The 14,747-nt window shown below is 39.3% G+C and overlaps 1 protein-coding gene across 1 annotated transcript; it reads left to right on the plus strand.

Moving 5' to 3' along the window:
• Positions 1 to 5,957: 5,957 nt before the first annotated feature.
• si:ch73-335m24.2 (protein eva-1 homolog C) lies at positions 5,958 to 13,077 on the plus strand. Its single transcript, XM_049586730.1, is given in 9 exon segments — positions 5,958 to 6,062; positions 6,064 to 6,134; positions 8,049 to 8,260; positions 8,347 to 8,470; positions 9,271 to 9,423; positions 9,622 to 9,765; positions 9,852 to 9,923; positions 10,011 to 10,088; positions 12,309 to 13,077. Coding segments are annotated over 9 exon segments (1,272 nt in total). The 5' UTR covers positions 5,958 to 6,030; the 3' UTR covers positions 12,695 to 13,077.
• The last annotated feature ends 1,670 nt before the right edge of the window (positions 13,078 to 14,747 follow it).

Consider the following 14,747-nt stretch of genomic DNA (forward strand, 5'->3'; position numbering starts at 1 on the left):
AGCCAAAATCTACGAGCTTAAAATAGGTTCCTCTGTATATTGCGATACACAGGAACTGATAACGGTGCGTGACTCAAAACACACAAATTCAGACAATGAATATGGGCCACTCACATTCCAACACTGTGAGATATGAAGGGAATAATAGTTAAGAGCACTTCTCACTGAAAGGCTAAAGCACTCACTCTGGAGAGAGGGAAACAGAGGACACACCTAATTTCATTTTAAGGCAGAAAGTCTCACATCTGGTTAACTGAATAATGTATATGTTTGTTTTGGCTACAGAAATAAAGGTGTGTGTCTACAATGTTAATAATATTTAATGGGTTTATTGTTGGTGCTATGACAAAGTAAAATGTCTACATAATTTCTTTGCTTCGGTGCCTTTTGACATAAAAAAAAATATCCACATAATGTTTTCTTAAATTGTTATTGAAAGCTGAATAAAGAAGTAGAAAGCAGAACAAAGTCAGTGATAGAAAGTAAAATTCTGTAAGTGCTTTACTTGGTGTAGATGCTATACTTTGAATTCACTACACGTTAGAAGGAAATATTGTACTTTCTATTAAATTAAATGTATTTAAGAACTACATTTGGCACTATCTTTAAGTGCATTTTAGATAATTAGTCATTTTTATTTAATTTGTACACACAAATTATGTCTTTTATTTAATAACACAATATGAATCATACCATTAGTTTTTTTGTTTTTGTATGCTTCATTATAGTACTGTATTCACTGTCCTCTCTGCCATTCACTTTGTTTTTTATACTGTGTTTCTTAATGTGTACATCATCAAAACAGAGAGTACAATGTGATTTATCCTGATTTGATCATGTCAAATATATTCTTTTTTTCTTTTTTGGTAATATCTAAGGTGAAAGCTCCCCATGTTCAACTGTAAATCATTAAGCTAACGTTAAAAAAGAAAATCTCTGAAGGAGTCAGACATACGCACATTTTTTTGTTATTAGTATGCATGATGCTATTTGAATCTCCTTTCTTTCTTTCTTTCTTTCTTTCTTTATTTATTTACTTTATTAATCCCCTGAGGGGAAATTCAATGTTTTCACTCTTGCTTGTCAATTACACACAGGTCCGAAAGACACACACATGCACAAACAGGACCTATACATGCACAAAGTGGAGAGATGTCAGAGTGAGGGGGCTGCCCTTTGGTCAGGTGCCCCGAGTGGTTGGGGGGTTCGGTGCCTTGCTCAAGGGCACCTCACCCCAGGAGGTGAACTGGCACCTCTCCAGCCACCAGTCCACGCTCCATATTTTGGTCCGGACGGGGACTCGTACGGGTGATCCTCCAGTTCCCAACCCAAGTCCCTACTGACTAAGCTACTGCTTGCAGTAATACTCATGCTGAGAATATACTGTATCAGTATTACTGCAAGGTGATTCAAATAGCATCATGCACACTCGCCACTCTAAATAGAAATTATGCTAAACACTACCCTAAAGTGGTTCTTTGGCTCGTTGTCATAGGAGAACCTGTTTTTGTGCTGTATGGTACTCATCTTTAAAAGGTGCAACACAGCACCTTTGTCGAACAGTGCTAGATACAATCATTAGAGACCATATAGCACTGTATTGCTCTCATAATTTTGAGCCTGTTAGCCCTTGAATGATGCCAGATAATATCACAGACAAGTAAATATACCTCTAAATGACACTTTTACTCAATATATATATTGATCATTTCTTGCTAAAAATGGCTGAAAAGATTCAGAATCCCGGACTAAATAATTACTTAGAAGCACAATATGTGCAATGCATGTGTGGGCAAAAAGGTTGAAAGCTATTGCTTTTAATGTGTTATCCTCTGGAAATACACAGTTTGTAGGATACTGTAATGTAGTGTTTTTATTCTTCCCCCAGTAAACTAAACTGAGCTTACGAACCAGAAGAGAACCTCTAAAGAACCATGCAGGGGGTTTAAAGAGTTCTCTGCTGGTTCTACAGCTATAGTTTACTTTACTTTACTGGGAAAATAACCAGTTGAGAACCTCTAGAGAACCATACAGGGGGCTTGAAATGTTCTCTACTGGTTCTTCAGCTTCGTCTAGTCTACTTAACTGGGGACAGAACCAGTAGAGAACCTTTAACGAACCACACAGGGGGCTGAAAAAGTTCTGAACTGGTTCCTCAGCCTAGTTTACTTTACTTTACAATGGGAAGCACCAATAGAGAACCTCTAAAGAACCATGCAGGGGGCTTAGAGTTCTCTACTGGTTCTTCAGCTATAGTTTACTTTACTTTACTGGTGAAAGAGCCGGTAAAGAACCTCTACAGAACAATACAAGGGCTTAAGGGTTTTCTACTGGTTTACAGCTTAATTTACTTTACTGGGAAAGAACCAATAGAGGACCTCTCAAGAACCATACAGGGGGCTGAAAAAAGTTCTTTGTGTGGCAGTGGTGATATATATCATCTCAACCCATGCCAAAGAACTGGTAAGGAACCAACATTTGTCTTTGTAAAATGATGAATGTGAAAATGCTTAAAAGGGAAATGGTTAAAATTAGTTTCACCGTGACCAGCTTCAAAATTTAACATAAAAAAATGCAGCTTAAAAGTGAATTCGTTCATTCATTCAGAAATAATAATAATAATAATAATAATAATAATAATAATAATAATAAACAGGTTAAATAACAATATAACACTGAGCTGACTAATTCTGTGTTATATTTTTACCTCCTTTAGCTACATTTTACTGATAATACATAGCTGTATACAGTGGTATTGCTATTGTCACATATGTAAAAATATTGAATATTCCTGCATATAGTGTATATTCTACTGATTGTATAGAGTCTCTACTCTGTTGTACTCACTGAAAAGGTCAAGCTGGGTTATGTCACCATTCTTTCGAGCAAAGATGGGATATTTCAGGGGTATTTCATTTTCATGATGGGAATCCCCTCAGTGTTGTGGGCATTAAAACGAAAGAGGTGGAGGCTAGTTTTGACTGTTGACTTGATTTGCATGAAGAAAGTATGAAAAAAGTGCTTTACAAATAAAGACATTTCATATTTTTCCCACAGAGTACAACACTTTCTGTAAGTGGTAATTAGTTATGAAAAGTAAAACATGCACCACAATTCCTCAGAGAGTTATGGAGTGAGGGCTCCGCTCAGTATCTGTTTTTCTCGTAAAGCTATCACTTACAGTAAATGAGGGAAGGGAAATTTTATGACAAAATCCCCAAGCTGTGGTTGAGACTTCCCTAAAGAGATGAGACCAACACCATGGGCAGAATTATGCAACGTATTACAAGGAATTTAAACTAGATGATACACGGCTCTGTGCTCCGTGCACTCTGTTACGTGGCTCTGAGCCATGACTAACAAACACATCACATTCAAATTCCAGATAAATCCTGATTAATAACACTCGATCATCACAGGAAATATAATGGAGACAGAGAAAGTTGTTTAAAAAGAACGTGTCCTCCTCTTTTAAATAAATATCTACAAAGTCAGGGAGGTTACGGCCTGAGATTTTCCAAATATCTGAATACTGATCTCCCTTTCCACATGCTGGTACCACCCCTCCTCCAAGTGGACAGTTTAAAGGAATAACTAGTCTCTTTGCTGACACTTCCTGTGGGAGGTGAGTGGAATTTTACTGGACTATAAGGTGGGAGTGTCACTCTCATTTACAATGATTAAAACGAGGCCTCCTCCTTTCAGGTCATCAGCCTCCATTATTACGTCCACTCTGCTGCTATGGAGGGAGTGTTTATTGGAGCTTGTGTGATAAATGACCTGGGTGCTGTTCACATTTTCATTTTGATTCACCATCACAAGTGGCTGCAATCACTGATAATGCCCCCGTCAGCACTGGTGAATGACTTCACATGTATTATGTATCGGTGTTTGGTTGGTATGACAACAGCCGGCACACACAGGGTTGAATGAAAAGAGGAAATCAAGGTTAAAATCACAGTTTTTACAGTAAACTGAAACCAACTGATTCTGGCTTTGCAGGGAGGACGTTTGACAGGAGACGTTTCCTGAGTATTCCTGGAAAAAACTGGCAGTAGTAACTCGCCAGTGACCTTTTTACTTCCTCCTCCACAGACATAGAGACAAGAGATAGGAAGGTCCTGTGTCATGGGGAGAGATACACATATCTCCACTGGACACACACAGCAGCTGGAAGTGACCTCCTGGAAACAACTGCCTTATCTCCATAAACAGGACCCTCACTGTTGACAGCCCAGAGAGAATAAGTCTTGATTTTGCCAATACACACACAAACACGCACGTAAGGTCAAGATTTTATGGTGCAAATATAATGTTGACACGCCAGTGAGCATCTGCAAGACTGTTTTGATTCAATGTGGCAGTGTTTTGTTATTTTTATTGACAGGAACCAGTGTTTTTGACAAAATTATCATCAGGCATTAAGGTAATAGTTTAACGTTTTGGAAAGTACACTTATGTTCTTCCTTTCCAAGGTGACATTTAGAGGAAAAGATCAATACTACTGTTGTTTCTATGTAACTGGTGGACTGCGTTGCGCAGATATAAAGAGGCCCAGACCGTGGATATCGTCAGATGAGGCGATCTCCATTTATTCCTGACAACAAGTGGCAAAACAAAATCTTCCATCATACACAACCATACAAACTCCAGCCCCTACACAAATAGTAGTAGTAAGAGAGTATAATTGACCCTGTTACATCTATAAGTCAAGTATGAAGTTGGAGCTGGGAGGTGATTAGCCTAGCTTAGCATAAAAGCTGTGTCTCACTTCAGGAATCATATCCTTCGAATGTGGCAGAGGATCCAAACCTATACAATTCATTTTTTTGTTAAAATACTAGGATAAGGGGCACTTGGTAGAGCAGGCACCCCAGGTACAAAGGCTGTGTTCATGCCACATTGGCAGCAGATTTGATTCCAACCCATGATGCTTTGCTGCATGTCATCCTTCCTCTTTTTCCCCCCTTCACACTATAGCTGTCCTATTGAATAATGACAAAAAGCCACACAAAATACCTTAAAAAACAATAAAAAAAAAAATATAGGATAGGTTACCAGTTGTGGAAAATATCTAGCTTGGCTCTCTTCAAATAAAAAATGGTGTTAACTGGACACACAAATCTTGTTCACAACCACACACAGAAATCTATAATGTGCTGTAAATCTTAGCAAACAACAGCCAGGCGCAGTGACCCTCTGGAGTCTTCTCACCACACTGAGGTTGCCAGATGTGGTAGCATTGTGTCCGTGCAGAAACCTACACTTAAACTTCTACTCACAGGTCATATCTGGCAATTCACGCAATAGCCAGTGACACTGCACAGAAGTGCTGAGTGGATATTAAACTTTCATTTCCTACGAAACAGCTATGACACATAACTTCCGACTATCAAATTACAAATATCGTTAGTTACTTTTCCTCAGCAGATATTTACGCTTGTGCTTTTTCTACTGTGACATGAGAAATGTTTTTATTTTTACATTTACCTATTAAACAAATGACATACAGCATGTTAATTAGGGAGCCTTAGGGATTTTAATGGGCATATTTCTGAGATCTGAAGAGGGAAGGCTAACTGTTTCCCCCTGCTTTGAGTCTTTATGCTAAGCTAAGCTAATCACCATCAAAGTGGGACTGATCTTTTGATCTAACAATCTGAAACAAAGCTAATATGTGCACTTCCTAAAATGTACAACTGCTATATGAAACGACTTTGTACTAATCCTCGAGTCACAAGCTGCAACAACCAGCCAAAACACATCACAGGTTTATGCAGCATGTTGCTCTTGTATATAAAGATGTTGTTGTTTCATAATGTGATTTTAATGTCGGACTAAAGACAAATTAAATGTACATGCAGCGTCACACCAAGCTCAGCCAAAGCAACACTGGAGCATAGACTGCAGTTTACTGGGAAAGGGGGGCTGTTTCTGCTAAGACACAATGGCATCATTGACCCACTGACCGCTCTCTCCCAGGCAGTCAATCGCACCACAAGCCACCACAACAAAACCCAGAGGTCTGTCATGCAGGATATGCACAATGACAGTACCATGGACTTACTGCTTGTTCTCATCTCTTCTTTTGGCACTGAAGATTCCCACCGCACACTCAGCTCCCGATTTCTCTCGTAAGTGATTTGATTTTGACGTCAATAATGGCTTGTTCAGGAGAAAGTAAAAATGCTGACGGGGTATTTTTTTCTGCTGTTAAAGGTTTGCAAAGGAAGCTTCTAAGAGACATTAAGTATCCTATGATTTTATCTGCACATCCTTTTTTTATGGACAGCTGGTGAAACTCATGCTCAAGCCAGAGTCAGGGGGCACAGGCTACTGAACTTTACAGAATAGGACTAGATACTCCCAAAGCATCAGATAAACTCCAGTTGACTTGTTTTGTTGTATGAATATGAAAGATGACAATGTTGACAATGAATTGTTTAGACAAAGCCAAAGGTAGCTTTTGTCTCAGACAGTTCTATTGTGAGTGAAGCAGTGTGTCTCTGTATCTGACCTCAGCAGAGATTTCCATTTTTTGTGTGGCTGCGGCCTCTGAGGGGCCTAATAATAGTTCATTGTGAGTGAGTGCCTGGTACTGCCTCTCATTTGCTCCCTGAAGCTTCAAAACTGACACACAAATACGCACACACAATACAGGGGGACGTGTGCGGGAAGCACACGTGGGATGGGAGACGTCACGTCAGTGTTTATGCTCTGTTGTCTTGTATGTTTGTAAGTGTGGTTATAGTCCAAATATTGTCTTGGAGAGCTACACCCAGTGACTGGGACACCACCCAGTCGCCACCCAGGCTGAACTGCAAAGACTAAAAAAAGCATCTAAAAGAGTCACACCACTGATGAAAGGCCTCTAAATTATGTAACGTTTCGTTATGAGAACTGAGTCAACCAGTCATTTCTGCTTTGTTGAGAAGGTAAAATAGTTGCCTTGTTAGTGATGAAGCAAATCTGAAACTCTTGTTTTATGACTGACATAAGTCAAGGAGTTACACGCTTACTTATTTATATATTTAAATAAAATTAAAGTGATCCAGTGTGTAGGATTTAGGGGAATATATTGACAGATATTGAATATGATATAATAAATATGGTTTCTTTTGTGTATAATCACCTGATAATAATAAGAATCATCATGTTTTAGTAACCTTAGAATGAGCCAATTATATCTACATAGGGAGCAGGTCCTTGTCCATGGAGGTCACCATGTTGCCCTGCCATGTTTCTACAGTGGCCCAGAACAGACAAACCAGTCTAGATCAGCTCTAGACAGGGCCATTTACGTTTCTGCATCGGCCACTGTAGTAAGTAGCCCCTGTGTGACGAGCTGTGTCGCAAACACGCTAAGTTTTTAATGTTAAATGGCTTTATTCAGTGGTTTTACCAGTTTAAATCTCCTAGCCCATTTGTTTTGGAGAGGAAGAGACCTCTGCGGATAATTCAGCCCCCCGTAAAAACCTCCTGAACCTCTGGGTCTTAAGTTATCAGAGAACAAAGGAGAGCACAGATTAGCAGGTGCTGGGCTAGCGGCCAGCCTCTGATGAGCCAAACAGCAGAAGAGAAACACTATTTTGTGATGTGAAACTGCTTTATTCAGTGTTTCTACTGGTTTAAATCACCAGATCTGTTTGTTTTGAGGAGGAGGAGACCACTGCAGATCATTCAGCTCATGGTAAAAACCTCCTGTACATCTGGATAAGAAGAAATTTTAGCATTGATTAGCAGATGCTGGGCTAGCAGCCCATCTGCAACAAGCTAACCAGTGTTAGAGAAAGAGTGATTTGTGACATGGAGCTGCTTTATCCATTGTTTTCACTGGTTTTAATCACCTGGTCCATTTGTTTTGGAGAGGAAGAGACCTCTGCAGGTAATTCAGCTCACGGTAAAAACCTCCTGAACTCTAACCAGGAGAAGTTTCAGCTGGTTGCAATCTACAATCCTCATTAAATTCCCCGAAATTATACACACTGCTTTAAACAAAAGCGATCTCCCATAAAGTGAAATGATCATCACCTTGTGTTCTCTTACAGTTTATCTTCACACCATCCTGAAGAACCACACAGCTCATGCTTGTGAGGGAGACATGCTCATCATCGAGTGTCCCTCCAGGACGTCTGTGGCCGTCCTCTCAGCTTTCTACGGACGCCGTGTTCCTAATCAGCATCTATGTCCCTCTGCAAACACAAACACAACCACAACTGTGGACGAGGATACAGAGTGTACTTCTCCAGTTGCTGTTGAGGTAGATAAATCCACTTTAAGATGAAGGTAAGATCTATCTGTTTGTTGTTGCAGCTGACAGTCAACATGTTTTCTTGTCCTTTGTAGAAAGTGCTGTCAGAGTGTCAGGATCGGCGGTCCTGTCATATCCCTGTCTTCAGTCCAGTGTTTGGGCAGGACCCCTGTCCTCTCACCACCAAGTACCTTCTAGTCTCCTACAAGTGCAGACCAGGTATGTCGCCACTGTCCTTTATCTATTATGTGGATAATCATATGACTGGAACAGTAGTGGTCAGGGCACCAACATTTCAGTCAGCTTACCATTTCTTCTAAATTTTTAGACTGAACTAAAATCATGTGTTTTGCATGTTTAAACCTATCACTGTAAACAATGCTCTTCATACTAATGTACAATTTGCCAAAAGATTTCATAGTGCAGCATCAAAGTTCAGTCCTCACCTTGGAAATAGTCGTGCAAAAACAATCCAACTCAAGGTCAGTCAGGGCTTTCAAGCATATCATCACACAGTCTTAATCAGCAGATGTAGTTTGCTCAGTTGTCATAGTGATCTATTGTATCTGCTGATATGTGAGCTCAGTAGCTTTTATGATGTCACCCAGAGCACTTTTGGGACTTTTTGAGCTATAAGTTAAACATGGCGACAAATTAAGTTTTAGGAAAACTGAACAAACTTGATCTCCTGATGAAGGAGCTGTGATGTGGCTGAAAGAAAGCTTTTAGTACAAGATGAACATCGACTTGATTTGAAACTTGTTTTAGCTAGGCAATCAATAACAGTTAACATCATCCCCTTTTGACTTTTTAAAACCCAAAACAACCCCTCAAGAAGTTATCTACAGTAGTGGAAGAAGTATTAGGAACTTTTACAACAGTAACATGAAAACTGTCATTCATAGTAACGAGCTTAAACACACAAAAACATCAGTACAATGTGTTCATCTAAGTTTCTTCACCGTTCATCAAAGCACTTCTTTATAATCCCATGTGTGTACATGTAACCTGTTCTTCAGAGCACCACCGCACGAGGCTGGTGTGTGAAAATGAACGTCTGAGGCTGATGTGTAAAAACGAGACCGTCCTGGCAATCTACTCGGCCACGTTTGGACACCTGCTGCACGGCAGTCCTTACTGTCCTCAGGAACCTGGATCACACATTGACATGGGTCTGAAACAAGACGCTTAAGTGTCACCTAGTGGCTCAACAGTGGAACAAATATCAGTACTATTAACAGAATAACTTGTGTGCCCTTTTCATTTATTAGTATACATAAGAGCTTAGATTTGAAACCAGAGCCCAATGCTACAACAGTAAACTGATTGCTTATAATGAACAGTTATTAATATTTCTAATTTTATTCCAGAGTGTTTGTCACCTTCGGCTCTGAGGAAGGTGTCACGCAGGTGTCACGGCAGAGCAAACTGCTCACTACTAGCCGATACTCTAACCTTCGGGGACCCATGTTTCCCTGGCACCAGGAAACACCTGCGGGTGTCCTTCACATGTGGTGAGTGACAAACCGGATGTGAGCTGCTTGTGACTGACATGGTTTGCTGAATTATGTAAAAACAAATCTCTTAATTCTCTCTTCAGTGCCCCGGTATCTTCTGGAAGATGTTGGTCGAGGGTCAACGGATCCTTTCATGATCTCAGACTACACACACGGTGAGAGTAAGACTTTAAGATTCACAGGATTTGTTGCATGCAGCAGACTTTGACTGGCGTCTGAGCCCAGACCCCTCTCACCTGCAGGTGGATGGTACACTGGCCCCACCTACAGGCCTCAAAACGTGCTAACCAACTCTCTGGAGATCATTGAAAAAATATTGGGTATGTGCACTGATGCCTGAAAAGCTCAGGCGAGGGTTGCATGTACGTTTCCTGTCATTGTTGTAGATCATCAGGACCACATTGGTGTTTTAGCATCTAGTTCTACTAAACTGACACAGACACGGTGACAGAATTGGCTTCCCAGATGGTTTAGAAGTAGCACATGTAAAAATTCAGTAGAGCCGTTAAATTAAAAAACAAAATATATATATATATATATATATATATATATATATATATATATATATTTCAGATATGCTCAGATGCATATACCATTACAGCACATCACAGCTAATTATAAGTAGCTGCCTGTTTGAAAACATTTTGCCTCTTTCTGCCCACACTGAGCATATTAAAAATATATTTGCTCTTGTCTTCGTTAAAGGGCTCCCCTCAATTTGTCTGTGCAATAATGTAGAACTTGCATAATTTAATTTGCATTACTGTTGACCATTTTCCAAAGCCATAGTATTAATATTAACTGTTTTCTCTCAGTTTCAGCCAGACATTTGTTCCCTTCAGTTTATTACAATATGTTAAAATCAACCTGGACATATGCAAAATCTGCTTAAGTCTTCAGTGTTTTTTGTCCATGTGACATTTTCATAGAGGTAAAGGCCAAATTTAATATATAGTGCCGCTTTAAAATCAAACCAGGTTTGTGCCAAAGTGCTTTATAATAAGCATAAAATAAAGAATCATCTGAGGGGTGGGCAAGGGAATGGTGGTTCTTAAGACACCTTTTACAGGAGTCAAGAGATTCTGTTGTTCTTATGTTTTTTAGGGAGACTGTTTTGGTCTTGGTGCAGCTACTGACAAAGCCCTGTCTCTAAAAGGTCATCGACAAGATTGTGGGATAGTTAACAGTGCTTGATAAGATAAGAAAGACTTTATTGTCCCAAAGGAAATTTGTCTCAGATACATGTAGTAACTGCTGTTAAAAGATACAAAAACGTTATACATACAGCTCCTACATCTGTACACTAGGGCTGTCGCTATTCACAATCCCACACACTCAGTACCAACAGTACATGTACAGACTGCCATCAGCCAACAAACTGCATGCTGCCCATTGCACCACATATCTGTTTTACAAATTCATTGTAAAAACACATACACATATGCAGATACATACCTACACATATACATTGTATGGTTAAGCTACTGTTAGCTTCCCATGTAAGGCTTTAATGGACAAGGGGACAGAGGAGATAAGCAGTTAAGCCTGCACTGATCAGATCTGTAGATCTGAGGTGACTAGCTGTACTGTTGGGGGATAAAAGTTCTGTAATATAGCTTGGAGCGAGACCATGCAGGGCTTTGAACAAAAACAGAAGAATCTTGTGAGTTATGCGACACTGGATGAGAAGCCAGTGCAGAGATGCTAGAGCAGGTGTAATATGTTCCTTTATAGGGGTCTGACAGCAGCATTCTGTACCAGCTCTAAGTGGTAAATAGAGGCCTGGTTGATATCAAAGGGGAGGGAATTGCAAAAATCTAGTCTTAGAGATGTTACAGCATGGACTACTTTTTCTTAATCCTTAGGGGATAAGAAGATCCTGATCCTGGAAGAAGTTAGATTTCACAACTGTGTTAACATGTCAGAGAATTCTTAAATATTATAACAAGTTTTTGCACAGACCTGTAATACAGTTCAAAGCTTTGATTGCCTTTTCCTCCCAAAAAATTCCTCTGAAAGGTGCATTCATGTGCTAGTGGGAAAACTCAAACGTCCATGTACATTAAGACAAACAACAGCCAATATGGACACTTATTCTCATAAGTCTATGCAATAATACTGCCGATCCAGAGCCAACCTTAAAACCTTGGATGTTGAATATTTCTATTAAGACACAAACGCACCCTCCAAGAGGATTTTAATCTGTTCTTCTAACTACATAGAGACAATAAATACAACTTAACGCTCCAATTGATTAATTCAAGGCCTCTGCAAGTTGATTTTCATACAGCACTGACAGGGACGTTAGTGGCTGCTTAGGAAGTCAAAAGCACATTAAAATATGTAAAAACTTGCAGTATTTTTGGTCAGTTGTCAGCAGTAATGCAGTTTGTAGTAAACTGGTTGATACATGTATAAACACCAGTATAATTTTTTAAGGAGTAATTTGGTCAAGAAGGCCAGGATGTTTATCAGTATGGACAACTTTGCATTTGCTGCCAGATTTTAAAATGATCATTACATTCCTTTATCTCTTCCAGAGCTCCCAGAGCGAGTGGCTCTGTACTTTGTCTCTGGCATCTGTGCTGGTCTGGTGTTCCTGCTCTGCCTGTTTGGTATACGCTCCACACTAGTGAGGGATGTGAAAGGTCTGGTGTCTGACCTGAAGGATGAGCTGAAAGCTTCTCGCAGACAGCGCAAGGGGCTCATGGAGGACCTCTTTGACGATGACATCTCAGACACATCATCCTTCCGTCGCCTCACACAATCCTACCGCGCTACAGAAATCCTCAATCCGTCCACTTTGACAGTGGAGATGGTCGATCGTGGGGTGGAACAGACGAGGGATCTGCCCAACGGAGACATGTGGCCACATCGAGACTCCAGCCCTTACGCCATTCATAAGATTAAAACCTACAACAACTGAGAGAAGTCACACGTATCAGTCAGTGTAGAGCTAAAAAATCTGTTTGTCATGACATTTAAATTGGACTGAAATTACACACAGAGGTTTATTTTACTTTTAAAACAATGTAACTGTGCTTCTTTATCCTTGTATTGTCACTCATGAACAAGTGACTCTAAACAGTAAAGAGTGAAATATACAAGGTCTTAATGTGTTAGATTAATTACAATCATTAAGATTAACATCAGATGATTTGTTTGGTAAATTAATCCAAAAGCAAATTAAATGAAGTAACAGTGGGGCCAAAAATGTATCCCTAGCTATCTTTCTGCCGACATTTGTTTTGGTTCTAAGACATTGTGTAAAAATGTTGAGACCAGTATATACTGTACATTATAAAACAAGTCGTTCTAAATAATAAAAATTGTTTTAGTGAATATTTTGTTTACAATGATGCGTCTGTTTAATGTTTCATAAGGAGTGCCTGGAAAGTTAAAGCCCAGTTGCACAGTGAACCACAGGATGTTGCCACATGCCCACAGCATTAACTGTAGAAATTAGGGATGCACACTATGGATTGTCATTGCTGACACTGATAATTTATTTTTTTTCCAAAAATGAGTGTGTAACCTGTAGATTATGTACACCTGAGGGTAAGAAAGACTAAAAACATATCAAATGAACAAAAAAAATTATATAGAAATACTTAAAATTGTGTTACACATGCATGTGAATGTTACCCAGCAGCATGTGTTATAACCTTCTGTCAGTGGTGGAATCTAAGTACATTTACTCCAACTTCACAAATGTTTAGATTTGCTGCTTTGACTTTTAATTAACCCAATTCATGTATTTCAATTCCATCCTACTCAAAAATGTGAAAATGCTTTTTTTGATTTTGACCAGCTTCTTAAAATAAGTTGTCAACTGATTAATTAATATGACAAATGTGATGTTTTTTAATGTTGAAACCTGTCTTTATTTGAAGCGTTATCAATATATTTAGAGTGTAAGATACCATAGTCTATAGGTTTATGTTGACTATACAATCAGAAAATCAGCTTTCCAATAACATTTTTTGTATGTGGCAGAACTAAAATTAGTATGGTAGAAGAAAAATCACAAAAGAGCCAAAAATGTACCCTTAAACATTTTGACCAATAAAGGCCTGTCTCAATTAGAGGCCTGGTCATTTTTTTTAATAGACGTTCTTCAGATGTATAAAAGCGTGTTGCTGGCTACCTCAAATTATGTGTCCATTCCTGGATTACCCTGTACCTCATTCATGTTTCTTAAGTCCATCAGGGTCCTCAGATCAAAAGGGTCAAAACGATTTTTCATAAAGATGAATCCAAGTTGTGAGTATTATTTTAACAGGATAAAGTGGTGTTGTGTCGATTTACCAGGTGCTGTAATCTGAGAGTGCCATAACTCTCTCCAGTTATACTCATACTGGTTTCAATAAACAATTTGATTGTATTTCCAAATCTTTGCTGAGCAACAGTTTTGTGTGAAAGGAATTAAGGCATGTCCCAAATATAGCCCTGTTGATTTAAGTGATTGAAGCAAATAACAGCCTGGGCAATGATTTAAGTTTTATGGTACTCACACGCTGCATATTTTAAAACTGTAGATAAAATTTGAGGAATAGTCAAAAGGTCTGAGGTTTAAAGTGGAGAGGGCGTTGCTGGGTATGAGCATGGCAAATATCATTGGCATAGTTGCTTTCTCACTTGTTAAAAAGCACTGTCCCAACTGACCCCGCTCTCCCCTACTTGTAGGCTACATTTTCCTGATTTTACTTACATACTTTTACTTAAATAAATGATCTAAATACTTCTTCACCTCCAGTAAAAGTAAAAAGTGGCACAAGAGGAAAAGAGTAAAGGAAAAATACCTCAAGCTTGTACTTCAGTAGGTTACAGTGACCTACTTGAGTGGGTGACCTGCAGCAAGGTGATCCCACACTCCCATGAGAAGACATCCAGATGTGTTCAGCGTGACACAGCATTTAGTGTCAGTTTGATTTGGATATAAATATGAATTTACCACATGATGCTGCACATTTTCTTTT

The sequence above is a fragment of the Epinephelus fuscoguttatus genome, linkage group LG9, assembly GCF_011397635.1.
Source record: "Epinephelus fuscoguttatus linkage group LG9, E.fuscoguttatus.final_Chr_v1".
NCBI lineage: Eukaryota > Metazoa > Chordata > Actinopteri > Perciformes > Serranidae > Epinephelus > Epinephelus fuscoguttatus.